The sequence below is a fragment of the Electrophorus electricus genome, chromosome 2 (genome assembly GCF_041902795.1).
Source record: "Electrophorus electricus isolate QZ-2024a chromosome 2, ASM4190279v1, whole genome shotgun sequence".
In the NCBI taxonomy this organism is placed as follows: domain Eukaryota; kingdom Metazoa; phylum Chordata; class Actinopteri; order Gymnotiformes; family Gymnotidae; genus Electrophorus; species Electrophorus electricus.
Window position 1 is genome coordinate 6,806,338 of NC_137498.1, and position 26,100 is coordinate 6,832,437.

At 39.4% G+C, this 26,100-nt stretch overlaps 2 protein-coding genes and 2 long non-coding RNA genes across 4 annotated transcripts; 2 read left to right on the forward strand and 2 right to left on the reverse strand.

The window, feature by feature from the left end:
- Nucleotides 1-226: 226 nt before the first annotated feature.
- On the reverse strand, nucleotides 227-2,681 carry LOC145647321 (alpha-1-antitrypsin homolog). The gene is made up of 4 exons (XM_081695461.1): nucleotides 1,963-2,681; nucleotides 1,596-1,866; nucleotides 1,265-1,412; nucleotides 227-749 (listed from the first exon to the last, which is right to left on the reverse strand). The coding sequence occupies exons 1-4, from the start codon at nucleotides 2,639-2,641 to the stop codon at nucleotides 561-563; spliced, it is 1,287 nt and encodes a 428-aa protein (XP_081551587.1). The 5' UTR covers nucleotides 2,642-2,681; the 3' UTR covers nucleotides 227-560.
- Nucleotides 2,682-5,042: 2,361 nt separating this feature from the next.
- Nucleotides 5,043-7,619, reverse strand: LOC145647337 (uncharacterized). The gene is made up of 3 exons (XR_014116321.1): nucleotides 7,417-7,619; nucleotides 6,951-7,111; nucleotides 5,043-5,703 (listed from the first exon to the last, which is right to left on the reverse strand). It is a non-coding gene; the product is annotated as an uncharacterized LOC145647337 (long non-coding RNA).
- Nucleotides 7,620-7,900: 281 nt separating this feature from the next.
- On the forward strand, nucleotides 7,901-19,220 carry LOC145643418 (matrix remodeling-associated protein 8-like). The gene is made up of 6 exons (XM_081694606.1): nucleotides 7,901-8,107; nucleotides 13,071-13,388; nucleotides 16,331-16,648; nucleotides 18,670-18,771; nucleotides 18,905-19,015; nucleotides 19,120-19,220. The coding sequence occupies exons 1-6, from the start codon at nucleotides 8,062-8,064 to the stop codon at nucleotides 19,218-19,220; spliced, it is 996 nt and encodes a 331-aa protein (XP_081550732.1). The 5' UTR covers nucleotides 7,901-8,061.
- Nucleotides 19,221-20,673: 1,453 nt separating this feature from the next.
- LOC145660008 (uncharacterized) lies at nucleotides 20,674-21,528 on the forward strand. Its single transcript, XR_014126227.1, has 2 exons — nucleotides 20,674-20,742; nucleotides 20,847-21,528. It is a non-coding gene; the product is annotated as an uncharacterized LOC145660008 (long non-coding RNA).
- Nucleotides 21,529-26,100: the final 4,572 nt, after the last annotated feature.

Here is a 26,100-nt window from a genome sequence, read left to right on the forward strand (position 1 = left end):
GAAACAACTCCAAAACTCAGTCTCCGGTCAGTCAGAGAGTTTGGAGGTTAATGTACATTTGTCACATTGCCATGTCTGTTTTAGAATTATATAGTTCCACATGACTTACGTAATATGTGTATGAAACTGACAAAAATCAGCAACATCCCTAATGTCATAATTGCCCCTGATTTGTGTTAGAGACTGCAATGATTGGTTTGCCAAAACAAATGAAGACCCATTCAAATCTCACTCAAAACGTTTATTACCATTCAGATGAGTTTGTGTACATCTGTGTTCACTGTGCCGTCAGAAATAATCCAGCAGTCTGTTTCTTTTCTCATATCTGGTGTAAGTGAACTGGTCGAACTCTGAAAGCAGCATTTCATTTTTAGTTTGTTTATAGCTAAACAAAGTCCCTTCTGTATGTCTATTGCTGACTAAATTAGCACAACCTTTAGCCTTTAATTTCTTCTAGATAATACAGAGATGTGACTATATTTGTTGCTAATTGATATGAGAGAGAATTCAGTAGCACTCTCATCATACTACTGACTAGACTGTGTGGGAGACGTCTACGACTACACAGTGGGGTTGGTTATCTTTCCCATGAAGAGGATACTCCTGATGTTCTTCTCCACAATGAAGACTAGGAACGGTCTGCTGACTTCTGTTTTGAAAGGCAATGACGTGAAAATGATTTCAACAGTAGTGGCAGCTGCAGCCTGAGTGCCCTGCTCATCCACGCTGAGGACGGCCTTGTGCAGGACCTGTGGGGAAGGACCAATCTGGGCAGTCATTGATTGACACTTTAAAGTATTTAAGCAGTAGATGCATTAGCTTCTGAACATTCCTTAATGGACAGCAGTTGGAATTTGGCTGCGGCATCTCACCAGTGTGTTGACTGAATGTAAAATCATTGTGCAGTGTAAAGCGTCTTTGGGTACTGAGAAAGGCGCTGTATAAGTTTAACTTCATATCGTATCATATCAAGAGAGGCAAACCTAAAAATTCACTTTTTTATTTGAAACTGAGAGTGCAGTCTAAATTCTACTGGATATTTAAGATGGGCAGTCTCTGCCAAGATCCCACCAAATTTCCCATAATGGAAGAGAATGATCACATCAGTGTTCTTTCCAAAACAAACAGACATCAGAAAGCCATTGATTTTTTGCCCCAAAGACCCCCCAGACGTCTACTGAGAAGGTTTTAAACAATATTTCCCAAACTTATAATGTGACACTCTAGACATGACAGCAAATCTCTTAAAGGGTTTACCACATACCTTGGAAACTGCCAATTTGGCCCCTTTACTGATTCCAGAGAAGTCTGCGCTGTCTGAGAATGCATCAACCATTCCCATCTCCTTCAGTGTGTCCCCAAGACAGGAGGAAGCAGACACTGAGAACTTGGGCATATACAAGTCCAAAGTGCTGGAGAACAGAGATGATCAGTCAGGAAAACACACTCTTACATGGAATAGCATAAGCAAAAATATTTATTTAATACTTTTTTGCCATTGGTGACCTTGTCAGGGAGTAAAGGTTCTACTTTGTGGTAGTACTTAACATGTTTAAGTGAAATTCTATTTTTAAAAGCATTTTATGATACATTACGTTTTGTGGACTTTGTCCTTCCAGTACTTGAGGTGATCCTTGCTGATGTGTTTCTCCAACTCCTCCATTTTTCCCTGGTCAGGCAGGATGATCATCATGGAGGCGTTTCCATTATATGGCAGCATGATAACGGACGTAAAGTTGCCCTGGTCATAGTAGAAGTCATATTCACCATTTCTGTTCATCATATCCACAGACACTGTGGTGTTCTCATCCACATGAAAGTCACCTTTGCTGGTGTCCTCCACTTTAAAAGCCTCTTCCCATTTACCTGAGAGAATGAAATCCAAGACTGGTTACTGCAGATCAGGTGAAATACATGAAAAATTATTTTAATCTCTAGTGGGTTCTACTTGTCTACTCTTACCTTTGAAATACATATAGTTGATGAGCATCATCACAGTGGCAGCATCCAGACTCTTGACCATATCAGTGATCATGTCCTTGGTCTTTTTGGCAATTAACTTGTTGATCTCTTGCACAGCGACTTCAGGTGTGGAAAAGTCCACACTGAAGGCTTCACCTTTGTAGAAGTGCTGGATGTCTTTCAGAAACTTGTCTTCAGGCTTGAAGCCTTTTTGTACAGCTGCAGCTCCTCCTATCTCCAACACTAGGGCATCCTGGCTGTGGTCCAGCATGTGAAGAAGGTGCTCATAGCCTTCATTAACCTGATCAGCTGTGAGAGCACTGTAGTCCAGAGTGCTGAAGATTTGTGAGTGGGTATTGCTCTTGGCCCCCAGGGCCAGCATGGATAGAGCCATGGAGATACTTAGAGGAGAGAAAAAGATATTCTTGCCCTGGGTGTCAGGATGGCTGGCCAGCTTCTTGTAGAGGGAGAAGGCAAAGTCTGCATTGTGGGGTGAGAGTTTGTGGCAGGGTTTGTCTTCTCCATCGTGATGGGGGTGGGCTGCATCCTTGCCATGATGGAGATGTTGATGGTGATCTGCTGAATGGTCTTGATCATGATCCTGGTCCTTGATGCCTACAGTCCAGTCCACTGACAGTATGAGGACAACAATCAAACAGCACTGGACCTTTCCCCACATTTTAGCACCTGCAGAAGCACTGCACAGATTTGAAATGTATCACACGCAGGTTCATTTAAACACAACTGTTACATTAGAAAATAGTCAACACATGGATTTTCATAAGAGAGGTATATACGTGATAGCCTGCATGGAGACTACTTCTGAGTCTAGTCTTTCATTCTGTTTTTAGATTTTTAAAGATGTAATAGATCGCTGTTGAAGTGTTTGTCATTTAGTTCAAACAAGATCTGAGGAAAAAATTACTTGTATCTCCAGAATATCAGTCATCTTACAGTACATTTACTTACCATCCACGTCCTGTCAGCAGTAAACTATTGGGATTGAGTTCATACATTTTATAGTCTGTTTGGTGTAATCTGAGGTCAGTCCTTTAAACATTAACCACTGAGGGGCTGTTTCAAATAGAGCAGGAACATTGCACAGCATTTATCCTTTAGTTAACATTACTGATGCCAAAACCCTGTACGCTGGCATCGTTAGCTCTGGTATTGATTCCTGTGAGGCTGTGTAGTCTCATTCCAAACTCGGCTGCTGCGGTCTTCGAATACACTAACTGATCTTTGTACATAAGTGCAGTTCTTTTTATCAGCTATACAGGATGGCAGTCTTTTTTCATATTAGCTAACATGTACTCAGTACTTTCAGAGCTCTTTGTATTCTCGGTACCACTGACCTCTCTGAGAACCTTCACACAGCTTGAACGATTCCTCGGCATCGCAGCCAGTTTTGGAAGCTTTTTGAAAGTGCACATTTAGCCACACAGCACATTTCAGTCTCAGGTGTATGGATTTTTATTTTATTTATTTACCTCATATTTCAATTTAAGCTTGTATCATTAGCTCTGCTGTCATCATTTACCATCAGGGTCATCTGCAAGCTCCATCTCTGAGCCTTTATGTGGTTTAAATGCACAGAGTTAGCCACACTGCTAGCAATAATATCTGACTAAATTAGCTTAGCATTTCTCATCATGACGGTGGAGCAGATTGTGAAACATTTTATGTTTGCCTTTAAAAGTGGGGAAAAAAAACTTTAGATTCTATATTAGGACATTCCCCTGATTATAGGATCAGATTTTCTGTTTTATTAACTCCAAACATCTTTCACTGGTTAATGCTGGTTATTGTTTTTCTTCTTGAATAAAGAGCATAGATCTTGCTGCATTTCTAGAATCATGCAAGGCAGATGCATCATGCACCAAGCCCTCCACTGAGTCACCAATGTAAAGAGAAAGATCGAGACTTTACGGATCCACCTCGTTTGACACGAGGAATTCCTGATACGCCCAACGTAACTTAGCTTGTAAAACATACAGAAGGTTAGAGTGAAAATAGTAAGACATCTTAAATGACATCACATTAATATTAATCCAGATGGGGTGTAAAGGGAGATATGTTTTACAAGGGATTGGTTGTCCGCATGTATTTATTTTTTTTTCACTGGGAGATTTGCATCTCCTCACATCCCTCTTCAAATCAAGCCCAGAATATAGCTCTGGCTTTCAAAATATGACTAAACACATGCAGTCTAGATCCAGGGATGTTAAAATATATAGCACCAAGCAGGACAGACAAGCACTCCAAAGGGTAGTGCGTTCAGCAGAGCGCATCACTCACACGGAACTTCCTGACCTGCAGACCATCTACTACAAGCGGTGCCAGACCAAGGCCAGGAAAATTGTGAAGGACCCCACCCATCCCAACAATAGACTCTTCACTCTGTTGAGGTCAGGGAGGCGCTTCCGCTCCCTGAAGTCCAAGACAGAGAGGCTGAAGAGGAGCTTCTTCCCACAGGCCATTCGGGCCCTGAATGAGGGAAACTGATAAACTGTGGGGACCACCACCACCATGTAACATGACTGTATATCTGTACATCTGTATATATAGATTTATACTCAATTACCCTGTTACACAACTGTAGATATGTTACTATATAAAATGGATCTGTACATTCTGTAGATTGTGTACATATATACCCAACCATATACATTGTACATTGTGTATATAATCATAATATACATATATTGTACATACATTGTTAATATATTTTTGTACATACATAGAATATATATTTTTATCTGCATATATATATTTCTCTCTATGCACCCCTGTTCTTTTCCTCAGTTTGGACAGAGCACTCTCCACCATTTCACTGCACGTTATACTGTGTATGACTATGTATGTGACGAATAAACCGAACTTGAACTTGAACTATTGTGGATTTAATTTTAAAATTGAGAACAGCATTGTACACGCAGTGGTTTCATTTTCATTTCAGTTCCAACTCACATGTAATTAAACCCCTTATATGTTTTATTTAGTACATAATTATATTGATAAGGATATGAGGCTTGTCTCTTCAGTGCCTGACATGCCAGTATTACTGAGATTTCTTATGATCATGTTCTTAGCTAACCTACATACAAAGAGTCAAATGTTCAAATGTTGTGTCCACTGTTCAGTTGATCCCAAAATTAGCTAAAGAGTATTTGTACTTTTTCTGCTATCTTAAAAAGATCAGGCAAGCAGACCTAAGCTTGTGAGATTTTTTTTTTTTTGACTTTGGTTTGGCACAAGTTCAGGACAAGTTCAATAACCTGTTTTGTGAAACCTGATTTGGTCTGAGAGTTGGCACCGACTATTGTGGACCGTCCTTCATGGTCAGCCAGCATGCATGAAGAGCAAACAAACTGGAAGCTTGTGCCATTACATTTGTCTCCTTGCCATGTCTGTTTTGTACATTTTCCAGTTCCACAGGACTCAGTGATACATGTATGAAATGATTGATTAAGAATTTGAGCAGGAATGCTAATGTTACATGTGACTCTAATTTAAATATTACAGACTGTAATAATTATCAAATAATCATTTATTCAGTGGAACACAGTATTAACTGTGGTGAAAACAGCTGCTGCAGTGTCTTGCTCATCAATATCGAGGACCTCCCAGTGGAGCTGAGGACTGCCTGGTGGAGCTGATGCCTACCTGTTGGAGTTAAATTCTGCCTGGTGGAGTTATGGTGTACCTGGTGAAGATGAGGTCTGCCTGTTGGAGGTCCACCTGATGGAGATGAGGTACATATGGTGGATTTGAGGTGTATCTTAATACTACTTAATTGAAGCACACACACAGTGTCACAGCATGTTTATATTTCCCCCTAGGATAATGTAAGAGAGATTATAAACATTAACTTCCTGTCACACACTTCACCATTTAGTTAACTGTTGGAAAATCTACTTACATTGTAAAACATTCCTTGATGACACTAAGTAGGAATTTTTTTTTCCATCATGAAGGTTCACACTGTGAACTGTTTGTCGTTTTTTATAATTCACAGCCACAACCCACAGGAACATTTCCCCAGGACAATTTTAGCTTCAACAGTTTTCTAGGGAAGGATCAATCTGGCATTCTCTTGATTTTTGTTTAAGGTAACATTAGCTAATGTTACTCCCAGAGTGTCCTTTTTAGCAATATGAATCAAAATAATGATAACTCAGGATATGAATTTTATGTAGAATGTAACATATAGAATAAGAACTCTGAGTTGTGTTGATTGTGTAACACTGAATTTAGCTTGTTGAGATGTTGAGAGAGACAACTGGAGATAAATGTTAGCACTGAATATATGTTTAGCACGCATCTTTAGTAAATCCTTCATACAAAACTGGAAACTGAACAGCAACCTCAACAACAAAAAAAGGCTGTCTTTGGTGCTGAAACTAACTATAATTTAAGCACCATGGGCAGCATGCAGGCTGTCTAGGACTTCAGAACTCTCTCAGAAGTGCTTTGCTTTACTTAATAATACCTTTGTGCACAAGGGACTTTTTGTTACAGAGTAACTGTAAGGAGATTGAGGCCTCTGAGTGAGCCCATGGTCACACATAATTTCTTTAGTTCCGCTACACCTTTGTGGTTTCCCTGAATATATATAAATCTTGGCGGCGGTAACAGTACAGTACAATTTACATTAGTGCAATAGATCATTATGCCTTTGTAGGAATAGGCACTGTATTCACTCATAATTAAGAGAATAGAGTCAAAATGTGGGATAATCAACTGAGTTCTTATGAGTTTACATGTAAAAAAAAAAATTCAAACCACCAATTAAGTTACAATCCAGTAAAAACTGCAATTAACGTTTTACCACTAGGTGGACCCATGCTACAATTTTACGTAAATCATATGGCAACACTGGGATTATAAAATTACAAATGTCTTATTAAGACTGATAAATGATTTTTTAAAAGTCCAATTTTCCTTCTATAAAATTGATGTTTTTTATTGACATACATAATCCATACCTTTAGCCTGTGCATTATTGCATGGACGAAGAAAAGGCTTTTGATATGCAGAAGCTGAAAGCAACAGTACATTTGTGGTGTGAGTAGAGTTCACATCTCTAGTGGTGGAGTGACATTCTTACAAAGTGAAGACCAGTTTTTGACCAACAAACACGTTATTCCTGCAAACAAATTCCACATCAAATTTGAAAATGAATCACACAAGCTGAACATGTGCAATTAAAATACACCCTGTTTTATGTTTTATGCACTGTGAGTAAAAAATTAATGCTCTGAAATTAAATGCTCCTTTAAATATCTGTTCAAACAATTTGAAAGTCTCAGGTAGCCAGTACTGTGGCTGCTGTAATTCCACATGCTGTTGTAACAGATACAGTTGTACTGCGCCTTTAAGAGGGAGCTTTATGGTTATGTAGATTGAGTAACTGAGAGAGTGTGTGTGTGTGTGTGAGGGGAGAACTGTCACCTTTCTGTTCGTCTTCTCAACACTCCTTTTTCTTTGGTAACGCTGTACGGTGCTTTGTACTGTTTCCTTTACGTATAAGTACAATGATGGCTTGAAGTGGTCCAGGAGAGAATAAAAGTCTTTCAGATTGCCCACACCAGTGTGTGTGTCACTCCATGTTTACTCCACGCATCGCGGTTACCCCGTAGCACCTGTTTCTCACTCCAGGTAAGAAGCGTTACACTGTTTTCATTAATAAGCCTTTGAAGTACTTTGGGTGTCGTAGTGAAATGAACTGACCAAACAGCACTGAGGGAGGTTATGTTGGGTCTCACCCCCTGAGCTTCTACATCGTGTCTCTATGACAAAGGACGGAGCCACTTAACTAAGAATGAGACCGTCCTCACTGACAATGTGAGAATATCTGATAGATCACTGACTGATAAGGAAGAAAGAGGACGTACCACATGACAACTTACAAAACCTACCGCATTTCTATATTTGGTGTGTGTGTTGTGGTTAGTTTGTCAGTTTCATCTGAATACACTTCCTCTCCACTATAAGTGTTCTTGTGAAGTCATTCAGTAGACCGTATTGAAGAGTGTGTACGGTGTGTATCAGCAGTCCTGCTGTAGCTGTGTGTAGTGTGTGTGTAACTCAGTAAGAATGCAGGTGTGTGTTTATCTGCTCCTTGTGCTCCACGCTGCTGATGGTGAGTGTTACCTTCTCTCTACAGGTGTTGTCATCCTCATACATTCATTTGCACAAAGGTATTTATATCTGGGAGCAGCAGAGAGCAGCAACTCACCACTTATCCCAGATTCTGTCTATCGACCAAGAAATGTTTGAAGTCCAAATTTTGCCTCTTTATTTTAGAACAAAAGCTGTTAAATGCTAACAAACACTGGAGGTCAACAGAAACTCAAATATAGTCTTCGTAAATAGATACCCACAAACTTCTCTCAAGCCGGTCAAACCGCATCCAAGTGTTAATAAATGTCTCCCAGACTAGTCGGTGTGTCGTATAACTCACGGTGAACTAGACAAGTGAAGAAACACGTCACCGGGAAGCGACCTGGATGAGGTTTGAGGACATGTAGCTCGATATCTGACTTATTCACAAATCCTATTAGCTATCGTTGCTGTTGGCTTCCGGTGTTTGTTAGCAATATTAGCAGCGTTTTGTTTTAAAGGAGCGAAATATGGACTCCAAACATGTCTTGTCCACCCGAGTTAAGGGAGAATAAAGTAAATTTGATTCTTCGCCGACTTGTTCCGTTAAGTGGCACTGAAATCTGCGCTGTGGTTCGGTCCGGTAGAGAGGAACCGCTGCTAATTACTTGCTAATTGCTGATTAGTTACTTCAGACCAGCATAAGGTAGGAATTGTAGGGACTTTAGTAAGACTGACAAAATTGAGAAATAAGAAAAGTACAAGAGTATTGTGACTCTTACAAGGATAATTTTGCTCTATAAATCTGTACATTTATAAAAAACGTTTTTTATTATGGTGTGGTATGTGAAATGTGCTCACTTGTTTATTTCTGTTTGTGTTATTTATTCCTCACTTGTTCATTCTGTGTATGATGCAGCTCTTGTCCACTACCCACTTCTGTATCCAGCTGCCTGTGACAGAGGTCACACCTCATTGTAGTTGATTGTATATGTGGTACTGTCCTTTACATGTGGTGTATGATGTATGTGTTTGGTGCTTCTGTGTGTTTTCCCGAGTGTGGGTGGGGTTGGGGGAGAGACTACAGAGGATTCTGATCTCATGAATTTTGACATGCCCATCATATCCCTTATTGAGCTAGCAGTCAAACAAGACAGTACTACTCTATATTACCATGGAGACCAGAGGAGGGGCAGAGCTCACTCCCTGCGGGTTAAAGAGCTGGACTGGTACTGAATAAATCCATTTCAATCAGGAGGTCTGCCCCTCCTCTGGTCTCCATGGTAATATAGAGTAGTACTGACTTGTTTGACTGCTAGCCAGACAGCTGTCTCCCAATGTGAAGACAGTGTTTGTTTGTTTGTTTTAGCCTGTTTATATGGTTTACCCCCATGTTGCTCAGGGACACTTACTATAGTACTTCCTGACACTTCGTACAGTGTAGTGACTCAGATTAGGCTGGACCCCTGCTCAGCTTTCCTGAAACACAGCACATGCTTAACCATATGGTCAACCAAAGTGGCCCAAAGCTCATCTGTGATGGTTGCTCTTCCTCGTCCTCATCCTCTCTTTCCAATATTGGCCTCCATTGATATCCAACCAAGACATTGACCCTGTGGCCTCTTTATAGTGCTCAGGCTCTACAAATAGTGTAGTGCTCCATGTACAAATTAGTCATAATTGTCTTCACCTATGAGTACTGGGTTTGGTTAATTGATAAATGGATGCATCATTTGCATTTGAGGGTTTTCTATAAGAAATGATGTGTCCAATATAGAGAATTGTGTTTAGCGTATTGAAAAAAAATGTGTTTTAGAAATACAAAATGAGTGTAAATCAGAGAAGGTGCTTTTGGTTTAGTATAACAGGTCAGGAGCTGGGCTACATGAGTTAGTGGTTTCAATTATTGTCACATGTCCTTGTTTTTGTGTCTTGCAAAAAACTGTAATATCACAAAAACAGTACAGTTTCCCAGCAAGCACCTCTTCCTCCTAGCAAACTTGGAGCACTGTTTATCAGTTTAACAATACATAACTAATACTGTCTCTCTCTTTCTTTCTTTCTCTCTCTCTCTCTCTCTCTCTCTCTCTCTCTCTCTCTCTCTGGCTCACACACACACACACACACACACACACACACACACACACACACACACACACACACACACACACACACACAAAACATGCACAGCTGTTGCAGGATGGCCAGATCCACATCTGAAGGACTTGGAGAAAGACACTTTTACACACACAGTAAATGTACATTCAAAGTGATACTTGTAGATGCAAAAACACCCCCTCCCCCGCCCTGCCCTGCTCTCTCTCACACTCACACTCACACTCACTCTCTCTCTCTCTCTCTCTCTTTCTCTCTCTCTTCTTGTTGGGTGTTTGGGCTTCAAGTTCTCCTATGTTGTTCTTCTTATCCTAGAGGCTTAGAAAAATTTACAAATAAAAAATGAACAAATAAAAAAAAATTAAAACCATAAAGACAGTACAGTTTCCCAGTATGCACCTCTTCCTTCTCACATATGTATTGCTAAACTTGATGCACTTTAGCAATACATAAATAACACACACACACACACACACACACACACACACACAGACATGCATATGCGCATGCTTCCTTTTTGGGTTGGTGATCTTAAAATTCTGCTGTGCTGTTTCTCAGAGTGGTGTGTGAGCGAAATGTTTACTTCTTTCACTCACCCACGAAGATTGTCAAACAGTCTCCAAATCCTCATCAGTGTCAGTGATCTAGCTCTGGACTTCATGGTTTAATCAGTCACTCACTAACTGACTCTGGCAGCATAAATTCACTCCAGTGACTCCAGTTTAAAGACTTTTCTTATTTAGTCCCAAGTTATTCTGATGCCACCATAGTCATAGCTACCAGTTTACAGATGTGATAATTCCCAGTATGCACCTCTTCCTCCTGACATATTTATTGCTAATCTGGTTGCACTGGGTGCTACGTGGGAAATGTGCTCACTTGTTTATTTCTGTTTGTGTTATTTATTCCTCATTTGTTCATCAATTGGCCAGGAGGCTTAGACAGCCCATGCTGGGGGTTTTGTCTTTTTACAGTTTTAATTTTATTTTGTTGTTGTTGTTGTAACAGTGCAGTGCACACTAGCCTATAGCCTCAATTAGTTACTTTACAGATATCCACCATCATCAAACAGTTGTTAAACAGCTTTTGGCAGCTTTAACAACAAAAAGAACAAAGTAACTAAGAGAAAAGGTGAGAAAATGTTTCTACTTCCTGTGATAACTGTTGGGTTGTGATGACATTGTGCTGTCTACATCCAAAGTGGTCTTTACTTTCGTGACTCCTTTAGTGGTTCTGTGTTAGTGGGTGGATTTCACAGCTTCACTTAAGTAGTTTTTTCTTAATAGTATGAAAACTACAACATGATCATAGACTGCTGCATTTCACCTGTACTTTATGAATAATATGAATATCAGACCATCCTCATGTTTACCTGATTAAATGATCAATGTTTATTTTGATCAGCATGTAGTCTAGAGCTCTTCCTGTCTGATCTGTCTAATATTTGCTAAGCTACATTCAGTGCAGGAGTGAAATGATGTGACCAAACAGTGCTGAGGGGGATCATTGTGTAGCACTACTTCTTACTGCAGGATCACTTTACTGAGGATGGGGACTGAACACTGGGCAGCTCAGGAGGAAGTGATGACACTAGAAAGACACTGTTTCACTGTTAGATTTAGTCTGTATGTGAGAGAGAAAGAACTGGAGGAATAATTTATTTTGCACTTGAACACACGTCCCCTCTACTGTGGATATTAGTGGGTGGTGAATTTCTGTAGAGTTCTACTGAGAGAGTTGTAGAGTTCCAGGTCATAGTTGTGTGGTGATTCCCACAGACAGACTGTAGTCTGGGCTGCAGTTTTCAGAGTGTTCAGTACACTGTAGTTTTGTAGAGTGTATAAGATGTGTAGCAGCGTTACTGCTGTAGCTGTGTGTAGTGTGTTGTGGAATGCAGGTGTGTTTTTATCTGCAGATGTGTTTTTACTTCCTTTTTGGTAATGATGTGCAGACGAAGTCCTGTGAAGCGTTTGAGGTTCTTCCTTATTGTACTGCTGAAGGATTCGAAGCTTTGGAGCATTGAAAGCTGGTGACAAAACAGCGACACCTGGTGGTTCTCAGAAATTATAGCAGCCATGGATTCAAAACTGCGCAATACAACACTCCACCGCCTTCATATTTCATTAAAAAAATAATGATCAGTAATGATGTTTAGTAATTAAATTCTGCAATAATTAGTTTAGAATCATTGTTTCCCTTTTTATGTGAAAACATAATACAAAACTATACTGGGAGACAACAGGTTGACGTTATGAAACATTTACTCTCCCCTTTGGCTTCTATAATTTGCACATTTCCAATTTTTTAGTAAAAAGATAAAGCTTCTAAGTTATAGGAGAGTGCCAAACCTATGAAACAGTCTCAACCTCATCCTGTGTATCTGTGATGTTTGAAGATTCAAACAAGATTAGTCACATGTTATTAGTAACTTTAGTGGTAATGTTAGTGGTTATATTTACTTTAGTGGTTATAGTAACTTTAGTGGTAATAACTTTAGTGGGAGGGGAGAGGGAGAGAAGGAAGGAGGGAGGCAAAGACAATCAATAATCATTATAATCAGACATTTACATCTTATATCTTGATGGTCATGCATCCATCATACCAACATCTATTGGGAAATCTCTTAGTGATTTCCAGTACCATCATCAGTTGGCTGGTACCATCAGTACCATCAGGTGACTGGACCTGGAGCAATTAAGTATGTCATATATAATAGTTAAGTATGTCATATATAATAATAATGGAGTATGTGATATATAATAATAATTAAGTATGTCATATATAATAATAATAACAGAGTATGTCATATATAATAATAATAACCATTTTACATGTACATGTGCGGCCATGTTTAATACTGAAGGCCTTTATCTGGTGTGTTTCTGCAGGCTGCATGCTAGTAGGGAATCGGAGGACAGACTACATCACTGCATACACAGGAGACTCAGTACTGCTGCCCTGCTCCTGTATTGACCCACACGCCAAACCTGAGAATATTACCTGGAGGAAACACAACACAAACAGAAACTCATGGGACGTGATCACCAGTGAGAGTGAACAGTACAGAAACAGAGTTCAGATGGGTACTGCTCACTCTCCAGGAAATCTCTCTCTACTCATATCACACCTGACTGAAGAGGATAAGGGAGACTACAGGTGTTATCTTAACCAGTGGAACTATAAAGACATCAGACTCACTATTAAAGGTAAAACACTGTTTTTGATCCAAATCCAACTGCAAATGATAAATCCAGCTTTAAGGTTTTCTTATGTATCCACACTAGCAAAGTCTTGGTTGTCTGAGTTACTTGTAGACTTTCTGCTGTCATATTTGTTGTTGTGCTGTCATCTGTGCACATAACCAGTAATGTTTAGTTCAGTGATGGTCAAATACTCCTTTAATTGTAACAAATATCTTGTGCAGTTCAAGTAAGAATGTCTCAGGTTTTAACACACATGGCCTGTAAATCGTCACCTAGGCAGGTTTCAGCTCATCTTTCACCATCACCTCCTCCCTGACATCGCGGTTCCCATGGAGATGCTTTCCCGCGTGCTTTGTTTAAGTGTTCCTAGTTCTGTTCGTGCGTGTCCGGTGCTTCTTTGTTTTGGTTTTTCTGTTCCGACCCCTCGTTTGGTTTTCCTGTCACTGTTTTCATCTTTGTCTAGTTTGCATTCGTTAATCTTTGTATAAATATCCCTTGTTTTAGCGTCTTGGCTGTGGGTCTTTGAATGTGCGCTCTCTCGTCCTCCCGTGAGATTATTGTTGTTTGGTAACGTTATTCGCCTGCTCGTTATTCTAGTGTTTACTGTTTAACTTCCTTCTTGGTAATGATGTGCAGACGAAGTCCTGTGAAGCGTTTGAGGTTCTTCCTTATTGTACTGCTAAAGGATTCGAAGCTTTGGAGCATTGAAAGCTGGTGACAAAACAGCGACACCTGGTGGTTCTCAGAATTTATAGCAGCCATAGATTCAAAACTGCGCAGCACCATAAACAATACAACACTCCACCGCCTTCATATTTCATTAAAAAAAAATTGATAATCATTAATGTTTAGTAATTACACTCTGCAATAATTTGTTTAAAATCATTGTTTCCCTTTTTATGTAAAAACAACAGGTTGGCGTTATGAAACGTTTATTCTCCCTTTTGACTTCCACGTTATAGGACAGTGCCAAACTTATGAAACAGTCTCACCCTCATCCTGTGCTTCAATGACGTCTGAAGCTTCCACCATCAGTAGTCACGTGTTATTAGTAACTTTACTGGTAATAGTAACTTTAGTGGTAATAGTAACTTTGATACAAAAAGGGAAAAATGCGGGAAATCTGCTTACGGTAGTGAGTAATTTCATGTTGCACCCACTAATCTATATTATATAGATCTGTCATTTAGATCAATGTTTGTGTCAAATTCATGCAGTTGAAATTCACTAGAGGAAAACTAGAGGACTGGGCTTTACTTGCATCTTTCTGAAAGAAAAAAAAAAAGCTGCTATCTTTATACTCGTTTATAACACAATGTCTGAAAAACCAGACTAGCCAGACTGATTTTGCTCCACCCATGTGAAAACATTAGCGAGGTGGCAGTTAGATGTGACCGAAGTCTTAATAGGAATGTGATGGGAATGTAATTAGAATGCGAATCTAATTGGATCATCTCTGTAAGGTCCCATTTCTGTTAGAATGGATCCTACTCAGACCTTTGCCTGTATAGACAACACCAAACCCCTCACTAAACACAGACACTCAATGAGATGAGGTGGAAAACTGAACAAAGACGAGCACTGCAAGAATGTGATCAGTAGCATGTGTTGTATGTGGCACAATATATATATATATATATATATATATATATATATATATATATATATATATATATATATATATATATATATATATATATATATTGTCTGATCTTTCTGTGACTGGTAGAATGGCGTGGCATTAGAGATCAATCAACATTTTATTAGTAACAAAATAAAACACCTTATTTATAGACCAGGCCAGAACACTTTCAATACAGTGTCAGGACAATCATTGTCAAAGCGTTCATTTATAACAGAGCCATATGGGAGTTTTCATTTCAGCCTCTCCAGCCAGTGTCAAGAACAGGAAGGTACTACGTGGTTTGAGGTGTTCACATCTGCTCAGTTTTCCTAGTAACCTCATGTCCCACAACCGCCTTCAGTCCGTGATTGCAACTCCCGTCTTCCCCGGCACAACCTCACCAGATCCTCATCACCGGTTTACTAGTGCCACCTGTGTCTCATCTTTGCTACGCTATTTATTCTCTCTGGTTCCGTTCTTTCCCTGCCAAGTATTATTGCTGTTCTATTGCGTGTACTGAGCAATTCCCTGGCGTGTGTATATCTGGCCATTACCCACGCCTGTTTCGCTTTACAATTGTTGCTTATTCCGCTACAAATAAAACTCGGCTGTTCGCAAGCATCTGGCCTGTTCTAAGATGACACACCTCACTTGGTAAGCAACATCTAATCATTAATGTTATATGCTGGACATGCCAACCCGTTCTGTCTCTGCGGTCTGACGCTGTGGCGGTATTGATCATCAGCCCCGATTTTCTTCTGGGGGTATTGGGGTGGTTATAGTGGCTGTCCTCATTCCCAGCCAGCTCTGTCTCCTGGGGGGTCCAGTTATGTTATTTTAACTGCAAACATATTTAAAACTTGTAAAAAAAACAAAAACAAAAACAACCCAACAACAACAAAAAACCTATAGCCCTTGAAAGAAGTATGTCACCTAATCAACTGACAGTATTGTGTTGTTTGTGTTGTGAAGAGAAGACTGTATGACAGCTGTCTGTCAGAATCAGCCTTTATAAAAGTGTATTTAGGTTTGTGTTAGCTGTTATGAAGGATTTATGAAGAACACTCTTAAGAAATGTGTTAGTAAATTTGAAATGAAGATTTTGATCAAATATTAAAAAATTGTTACACTGGTACTTAACAAACAAAGCTCAAATTGTTACCTAAATGGAGCAACCAAATTGCTCAGTTATAACTATCATTGTTATAAGGAGAGTGAATGTCATTAGAACAATGCTAAAAATCATATAATATTAAAGTAAATATTTATTAATCTAACAAGCAAATGTGGTGGAGTCTGACAGTGGGGTGTGTTTCTATAGGTTGCGTATTGGAACACAACAGGGAGACAAAACGCATCAATGCACACACAGGAGACTCAGTACTGCTACCCTGCAGCTGCACAGACCTACACGCCAAAGCTGCAAATTTCACCTGGAAGAAATACAGCCCAAAAAGAAAAACATGGGATGTGATCTCCAGTGAGAATGAACAGTACAGAAACAGAGTTCAGCTAGGTACTGCTCACGCTCCAGGAAATCTCTCTCTACTCATATCACACCTGACGGATGAAGATGAGGGAGATTACGATTGTATGCATAAGGAATATGAACAACTATACATCAAACTCACTTTTACAGGTAAGTAACTTAGATCCATATTCTTAGTGCATTGATAGTCTCATAAATAAACTGAACTTTAGCAAACTAGTGTTACATTATACCTGTAGCACCTGTTACACCTAAAGAGCACTCTTAGACCATCAAAGGCTGATATACTGGACATAGTATGAATGCTACAGGTCACTTGGGTAGTGTTTTCTCACTGATGTGGCTTGGTGTGATGGGACAGGTAAGGCCAGATGCTCGCGGATGTAGAGAAAAATTTATTTTGTTTCGACTTTTGATGGGTGAACAGACCAGGGTCAAAACAAGGAAAGCCAAGGCAGGGCTAATCCAAATCATACAGGTAAACAGTCCGAGTCCAACAACCAAAGACCAATAACAAACCAAGCAAACTATACAAAAGGGGTAGGAAAAAAATCAGTAGTCTGGAGAACAAAAAACACAATCGAAACACAGGAAAGCAATCAAGGAAATAACGCTCGGTATGCACAGTCAAAACTAGTGGCAATACCTCGCAATGCTGGTGAGGTCTAAACAGGTTTATATACAGGTGGGAAGTAGAAAACAGGTGCTGTCAATATTCTGGTGATGAGGATCTGAATGAATGTGTATGATTGGATGAGTCCTTGACCTTGCGAGGAATGGCATGTTGGGTGTTGTAGTGTGCTTGGAGTTCGGTCGATGTGACACTTGGTATGTGTTTGTTTGCAAAAGGACAGCTAAAACAAGTCCAGGGTAAATATACATTTCATCCATTTTTATAGGGGTGTATTTGTGGTTAAAGTGCTCTTGTACTTTAAAAATACTTGACTGGGATTTAAATCATGACTTAATCTTCTGGAAACAATCCATAATGTCACTGACCCTCATTTTGTCTTTCATGTTATTTCTAAAGTGCATAGGTGGACTATGACAGTATCAATAAACTGCCAGTGTAAAATTATTTCCCAGCCACACTACATCTTATACACCCAAAGTGACAGAAATGTCATGTTTTTGATTCATTGCTTAGTACTAGATGTGTTCAGTTGTCCAAAGAACTATTTTATCTATTTTACCTCATAATGACATTTTTCTTAAAGAGTCATGCATCCTAACTATGACCATCCACAAACAGTAAGTAGGAACTGTGTGAACTGAAACCTCAAACTACTGAGGTTGGGGAAATACTGTTTTGCACTGGCACTTTGATATTGTCATAGTCAGGACATACAATTTTGATGTAAAATGTTTTACTTCACAATACTTCACAAAATGACAGAAATCCACTGTTTTTGACTTATCACCTTGTACAAGATGTGCTCCCAGTTGTCCAAATGTTTTACCTAAAAATGTTATATTTTTTTATAAACTTTCATGAGTCCAAAATCATGTCTCCTAAGAAAATACCAGCATAAAACTGTGTCTCAGTCACACTAGTTTGACAAAGGCTTTACCCAAAATGATAGAAGTGATCTGTTTTTGACTCCTTCCGTAGTACTAGATGTTTTCCCAATTGTCCAAAGACACATTTTACCTGAAAATGGCATTTTTCTTCATGTGTCCTGACTATGACACTGTCAATAAAATAATAAACTGTATTTCCCAACCACAGAAGTTTAATTACAGGCTATACACCCAAATTGACAGCTTTTTGGTCAACATACACAACAAATTTAAAATATATATTTTAAATACTTTTAATACTGCATTGGGGATTTTATTTTGACATAATTTGATTTGTTTTGTGGCCGTATCACGATGCTCAAGAGGGATAATTTCATTGCATTAGTGCTGACTCTAATAAAACATCATTACTTGGAAAGTCTTCATTATAAAATTAGTTTTTAAATAAACTTTTAAACATGCACTGATGAGCTTGTTCACCTGCCCCCCACTCAGGTGCAGTCACATGTCTACTAGTGTCACGAATGTAAACCACCCTGAATGTTCCTATACACATTTATAATGGGTCAGTACTGTAGCCAAACTTGCACCCACAAGTAGTACTAAAGCAGTACACCATCTTATGCTAACAAACACATCTCCCTCTCCAGGAATCTCAACAACAGAATTTACATCAAGATTTGATGTCAAAACAAGTGCAAAGGCTCCAGCTGACGCTTCCACTACTGACAGTGCAAAGACTCTGACTGACAGTAACATGCATTTACTGCATATCAACATGGTCTCCTAATATCTTAAAAAGCAATTAAAATGCATGCTGTGTAAAAACATAAACACTAACACGCACACAAATACACATAACATTTGTATAACGTTTGCCTTCAGATGTCCAAAACCCTGCTGGTGATCTATTATATATCCTCATGACTACTGCTGTGGGAGCTGTCCTCCTCCTGCTGCTGGGTCTCGTGGGGGTCTTGTACTGGAGATACAAAGGTACACACACACACGCACGCACGCACGCACATGCACACACGCACATGCACATGCACATGCATGCATGCAAGTTGTGGGTCACATAGTCTGGTTTTCTAATGTAGTCCAGAGACATGGACAAACGAGGCTAAGAAAGGGACAAACAGAAGAGAAGAGAGCGCAGGAGACACAGGTGAATGCTCACATACCATCCACTGTAACATAAGAAAAACAACCTCCACATCATTACTGGCACATGTCCTTCAAGGTCAAATCTTCCATGGTGTGTGTGTGTGTGTGTTTACAGGATTGTTCTGCTGTGCTTTGTCCACCTGTTCAAGTGAGTGCTACTTTGTATCTGAATACTGAGGGGGGGGGGGTTCAGATGATACAATGCAATTAGTACAATACAGTTCAAATAAGGGATCACATATCACATACATTACATACATTACACACATCACATACAGCACATACATCACTTTTTTCATTTTTTATTTTTTTTTAAGTTAAACCATCTTTGGGAAAACACAGGTTGTGAAGTTCAGGTTTTGTTGAAGCAGTACCAAATACCTGAGCAGAGGGTTTTATACAGATAGTGTGTGGGGTTCCCTAGTTGTGTGGGGTCCATGTTGAGTTTCTAATATAAAGAGCTCCTGACACACTGATGAATGTTTTTTATGATGGCTGTTGTGATTTCCAGTTTGAAATCAGTGGAGATGGTGGTGTGTAGAAAGCTCAGACTCCACATCACTTACTGTACTGAGTTACAAAGGGAGATGGACAGTTGTCTTATTTCAGAAATGTATCATCCATCTCTACTGTTTTTTGCATGTTGACCTCCAAGTTGTGTTCAGTGCACCACAAAGCCAGACGAGCCACTTGACTCCACTAGCAGTCCCGTCAGTGTTGCTAACGAGTCCTGTTAGGGTCATTTGCTTGATGATAGCTGGAGATGCACTTGTTGGTGTAGCAGGAGAAGAGGAGGGCTGAGAGTGTCCAGCCTTGAGGAACCCCAGTGCTGATGGATAGGGGCTCTGACAGATAAGGTTCCAGGCACACAAGTTACTTTCTATCTGACAGGTAGTTGAAAATGCCCTGACAGACACAGGGTTCCACTCTCAGTTGTGTTGAAAACCGAGCTGAAGTCTACAAACATGACTCTGTCATAGGATCCTAGAAGGTCCAGATGAGTACAGACATAGTGTTGATTGTGACTGTGCATAGTGCAGATTGCTCTGTAAAACTATATCAGTCCAAGGAGGTGGGAGTGATGGACTTGACGTAAAACAGAACCAACTTCTCGAAGCATTTCATGACTACTGATGTTAAAGCTTCTGACCTGTAGGTATTAAGGCTGGTTATATTGTCCTTCTTTGGACAAGGATTATTTACCATTAAATTCTACCTGTGTTTCACTTCACCTGTGTCCTTATGGAGCACAGCTCTTATCACTGCATTCATATGAAAACGGGTCTTCTGGACATGTACCAGTGATTTCACACCACATATAGCATATTGTTGTTGCCTTTTGCATGATGGTCACAGGTGCATAAAGGTTATTGGTGCATTTGAATTGTGCATTTGTGTGCATGTATAGACTCTTATATACAGTATTTTTTCGAAAGTGTGCTTTAGTGTTTACACAAGTTTGCTAATTTTTCATTTCTGTGTTTCTACAGGAAGATTCGAGTGTCCTATACGCAGCTGTAAATCGAAAAGCGAAATGCAAAACAGCACAAGAACAGGTGTGCATCATACTGAATGTGTCTTTTGTAAACGTGTGTGTGTGTGTGTGTGTGTGTGTGTGTGTGTGTGTGTTATAACAATTGTTAATGTGTTATTCCTGCAGGATGATGTCACTTACTCCACTGTAGTACACAGTCAGACAACCAAACCAGCATCCACTCCAATGGATAATGCAGATTATACAGAATATGCCAGCATCAAATTAAATTCAAATTAAGCACACGCTCTCACTCACACACACACACACACACACACACACACACACACACACACACACACACACACACACACACACAAACAAATGCAATCAAGCAAATGGACAAAAAATAAACATACAAAAACATGTACCGCCAGTAAATAGCATGTATTTTATTTGTTTCTTCACTGTAAATGCCTCATTAGAGGTTAATTTGCTGAAAGATGATTTGAATACTTCTGTGAATTATTAGCTTTTTTGCATGTAATTTATTAGTAGTAGTGCTTTTGGCTTTAATGAAAAAAAAAAATATGTGTAAATGGTCACGGTACGGCCCCTCCTCCCAGACGTCTTTCTCTGTGTGGGTCTCTGTGTGTGTGTGTGTGTGTGTGTGTGTGTGTGTGTGTGTATTCATTCATATGGCCACGCCCTCCCTGTGTTTCACACCTGCTCCTCATTTTGTGTCATTACTGTGCGTGTATATAACTCTCCTGTTTAGTAGTGGATGTTGTCGGTGATTGACCATGTATTGGCCTATGTGCTACATTGTCTGTTGTCTGATGTTAATAAACGGAACTTTTGTCGGCTCGTTCGTGCATCCTGCCTAGCCTCTGTCGTTACATAAATGTGTATATCATTTTATGTCAAGTGCTTTATTGTTGACTTTAGCCATTACTTCACTGTGAGAATTTATTTCTGTTTTAAAAATAGAGAGGAAAAGCCACATGAGTGTGGTTTCTATTTTTACCTGCTTAAAATGACACATTACACATTTATAGAGGTGAAGAATTAAAATGAGTTTAGACTGTGTACTGAATTACCAGTCTATAGGTACACCTGCTCCATAGCTATGACTGTAGAATTAGTTTAGGCTATAAGACATGACACTGTTTCATGGGTTTCTAAATTTCTGAAAGTGTAGATGGGATGTTTTTCATCAAGTTACCGAAATTAGTGCAATATCCATCAGCATTAAAATGCCTTGCCACTGGAAATGACAAATCCTTAATTCTGATGGTCCAAAGGTGTTCAACAAAACAATCAGCAAACATTCTCTTGGTTCCTCCAATATACAGATGAATACATCTCTTGCAAAAGATAAAATAGTCCACTCCTGTAGTAATGCATGAGGAGGAAGAGGTGATAAAAATGGATCCTTTTGTTCTAGTTATTTTATAGTCTTTGCTAATAAGGTTTTATGAAGCACATATAGAGCAGGCTACAGTACCAGTTATTATTATTATTATTATTATTATTATTATTATTCAACGGGTCATTTACCTCAGTCTTTAAGGGCATGCCTTTGATATTTATATCCGTTTACTGTTTGTTAGTTTACCAACTGTAATGTGTGTGTGTGTGTGTGTGTGTGTGTGTGTGTGTATATATATATATATATATATATATATACAGAGAAATTTCAGACAGCGACCCTTCATAAGCTGTGCAAGCAAAGTGTTTAAGAACTTGTATATTTTTCTATAGATATCCACTCGACATCTTTAATTACACTACCTTTAATTACACTACCTTGCAGCTGCTTCCCAGGAATCTGCAGGTTACAAGTTTCCAGAATAAATGTATATTAGAAGTATCTAAATAACACTTCGCCTTTGGTCAAACACATGTCACTTATAACAAGCAAGACAATGTAATTTGGTACAGCACCTTTCATACACAATGGCAATTCAAAGTGCTTTGCACAAATGTATAGTAGCAAGAAAGAAAAAAAAAACAGTAAAATAATATGAAAGATGCCAATAAAAAGGACACCGTGTACACAAGGTACAGGACAGCAACACTGTCAGTGAAATGATAGATAGATAGATAGATAGATAGATAGATAGATAGATAGATAGATAGATAGATAGATAGATAGATAGATAGATAGATAGATAGATAGATAGATAGATAGATAGATAGACAGACTTTGGCAATAGTATGTGACTGTGATGCATCACTTTAAGTAGTGTGTTAAGCCATCCAAAATGAGCTAAGCTTTAAAAATACATGATGCAATCTGGTTTATGAGAATACATTAGAATTATTTGGTTCAGTTAACCAACTGCTGTCACGGAACGCTCGCCTTCCCCGAGTCACGTGGGTGGGCCTGCAATGTACAGTGGGAGGGCTGTTCTATTTGTAACCACACCTGCACACACCTGCACCTCGTCTGTCTAAATGTATATAAACCTGTGGCAGAGTGCAAGGTGTTGGTTATTGCTGACGAAGCGTGTGGATGTAACGTGTTGATGTTTCGTGGCAATGTTACATGTTTTCGATATTGTTAACTGTTCGTGTTTGTTTACTGTCAACTGTTTCATGTTCGTATTGACATTTGTAATGCTTGTGAGTGCCGTTATCGTTCCGTGTGTATCTGTAAATAAATGTACGTCCCAGTCGCTGGTGTGGAAATGATCTCCAGTCAGAGTGAACAGTACAGAAACAGAGTTCAGCTGGGTACTGTTCATGCTCCAGGAAATCTCTCTCTCCTCATATCACACCTGACTGAAGGGGATGGGGGAGTGTAAAGGTGTTATCTTAAATGGAGAGAATATAAAGACACCGTACTCACCATTAAATCTCTATCAAGCACAGTGACACTGTCATCATTAGACTGAACCCACAACTTTTGACTGTTCCAGACCTTCTGTGTTAAACTGTGTTTAGAGCAGTACTTTAACCAGATGTTACTCAAATGCACCATTTGTTGTAATGAATGCCATTAGGGTTGCAAGCAGTCAGCACTGAGGTAGTAGATGACAAGGGGCAGATGTGCTGGACTGAACTAATAGCACTTAGCGAGTCATTTTGGGTCCATCCCACTGGGCCGCCACATCTCTGTGACAACGGACCGAGCCAATTTAAGTAAGAATGAGGACATTCTCACTTATGATGTGAGGCTGTTAAGGAAGAAAGAGGACACACCAAATGACTTTTAAAAACTTATAAAACGCTACTGCCTCCCTATATTTGTTGTGTGTGTTGGGGATAGAAGTTTGTCAAAACTTCATTTGAATACACTTCATCTCCACTGTAACTGTAGTTGTCAGAACATTCAGTATACTGTATTTTTGAGTGTGTGTACAGTGTGTATCATCAGTCCTGCTGTAGCTGTGTGTAGTGTGTGTGTAACCCAGTAAGAATGCAGGTGTGTGTTTATCTGCTCCTTGTGCTCCACACTGCTGATGGTGAGTGTTATCTTCTCTCTACTTCTGTAGAACATCAAATATCTACTCAGTAGCTACTTTATAAGAAACACTGGAAACATCTAATATGAGTCCAGTTAGAGGCGACATGTCATATATTTCTGATAACGTATAAGAGGCACTCCATGTTATCTGAACATATAAGGTAGAATTTGAACAATTACGATTTGCTTTTTAGACTGCCATCGGTCGTAAATCTTGAAATCAATGTATTATTGTGGTGCAGTTAAATCTCATGCATATCAGCTGCAGCGCTAGAGCATAATAGAGCAAAGTAAGCAATCGTTATACTGTGATGGAGTAAATCTTACTCTCAACAATCCCTCTACTAGTTAAAGGAAGTAGCAGTATAGTGTAACTTACAAGTATGTAAAAGATAATTAGGCTTTCTGCATATAATAATGTGCTTAAAGCAATTCACTGTGTGCTTGAGATAGTTAAGCCATGTCAAAAAGAAAATCAATGCTGAATTTTTAATTTGAAACACACATGTGCTGAAGACATTAATAGTGAAGGACTTCAACTGGTGTAGCTGAAGGCTGTACACTGGAACATCACAGGATCACAGAGATCACTGTATACGCAGGAGATTCAGTACTGCTGCCCTGTTCCTGCACTGATATACACACCAGACCTGAGAACTTCACCTGGTATAAATACAACACAAACAGAAAAACATGGGAAGTGATCTCCAGTGAGAGTGAACAGTACAGAAACAGAGTTCATACTTATAACTGACCACACTTTTCTATTCTTGCAGAGGCTCCATATTAACCTGTAAATCTTACTCCAGTGGACTCTGACACATCAAGTCCAACAGCTTCAACTAAACCTACTACAACAATGACATCTCCAAATGGTTATAAGTTATTAATTTCATCAACTACTACTGATGGTAAGATTCATTTGTTTAATAGTATTCTCCAATCAACACCATAAAATGATTCCCCACTAAATACTACTACTACTAACAATAATAATAGTAAGTGACATCAACAATTAATTTCTTAATGTAGTTCACTTCATATAGGATACTGTAAGGGTTGGCACCAGGCCAAGGCCCCTCCGGCCACCAGAGGGAGGCCTCGAGTCAACCACGACACTAATCAGGTTTAACACCCCACAGCTGGGTTAGACCTTATAAAAGCCCCGTGACCCCGTCATTCAGTGCTGGGTCTTTGCTAAAGTTTTGATCCAAGCTCCTAGCCACTAGCTTTGGGTATTGAAGTCTGTGAGCCCTCGTGCTACACCTCACTTCTTGTCTGTGAGGGTGTTTATGTTTTTATGTGTTCCCTCCCCTCTCCAGTTTTCCATCTGGAGTCTGTCTCTCTCCCAAGGCTTCCCTTAGCCATTCAAGTTCCTCCCTGTTTTCTGGTTTTGTTTGGGAAGTTTTAGTTTGGTTTTCCTCAGTGCGTCTGCGTTTCCATTTTTTCCTGTCATGTCCTTTGTTCTCCCTTTTTCCACGCTCGGCATGGTGTTTAGTTATTTACCTTTTGTTTTACCTGATCCAAGATCTAACTGTTCTGCACAGGGACCCACCATTGTTAAAAGCATTGTTGCTTACCCAGTAGGCTATTGGTCTCGTTACTTAGGTGACCTGGGTTCAAGCCTGCCTTACAGATATGTTCTTGAACTGCTTTACAGATGATCTTTCCTACAAAGGGCCATATTTATAGATACTTTAGGAATGTTTCCCAGCTTTCATACCTGACTCTTCACTGGCTCCTACTTTTCAAACCCCTATTAATATGATCATTTCATGTTCATTCATGTTGTGTTTATGGCCTGATTATATATAATCTTGCATTCAGAATGTAAGATTGTTTGTGTTTATTTTTAATGATGTGTGATGTTTGGTTGTTAGATTGTAGATTTTTTTTGTGTTGTTTTTTCATGGTGCTTTTATTACCCAGTTTGATTTGTTAAACTACGCTTCAGGAATTTCTGCTCAA

Excerpts from the sequence above, each read along its gene's own strand:
- LOC145647321 (XM_081695461.1), bottom strand. The coding sequence starts at position 2,641 with ATGTGGGGAAAGGTCCAGTGCTGTTTGATTGTTGTCCTCATACTGTCA. Across the intron at positions 1,867-1,962 it reads CAACTATATGTATTTCAAAG|GTAAATGGGAAGAGGCTTTT; the intron begins GTAAGAGTAGAC and ends TCATTCTCTCAG. Across the intron at positions 750-1,264 it reads CCAAATTGGCAGTTTCCAAG|GTCCTGCACAAGGCCGTCCT; the intron begins GTATGTGGTAAA and ends CCTTCCCCACAG.
- LOC145643418 (XM_081694606.1), top strand. The coding sequence starts at position 8,062 with ATGCAGGTGTGTGTTTATCTGCTCCTTGTGCTCCACGCTGCTGATG. Across the intron at positions 18,772-18,904 it reads TGCAAAGACTCTGACTGACA|ATGTCCAAAACCCTGCTGGT; the intron begins GTAACATGCATT and ends GTTTGCCTTCAG. Across the intron at positions 19,016-19,119 it reads CTTGTACTGGAGATACAAAG|TCCAGAGACATGGACAAACG; the intron begins GTACACACACAC and ends TTTCTAATGTAG.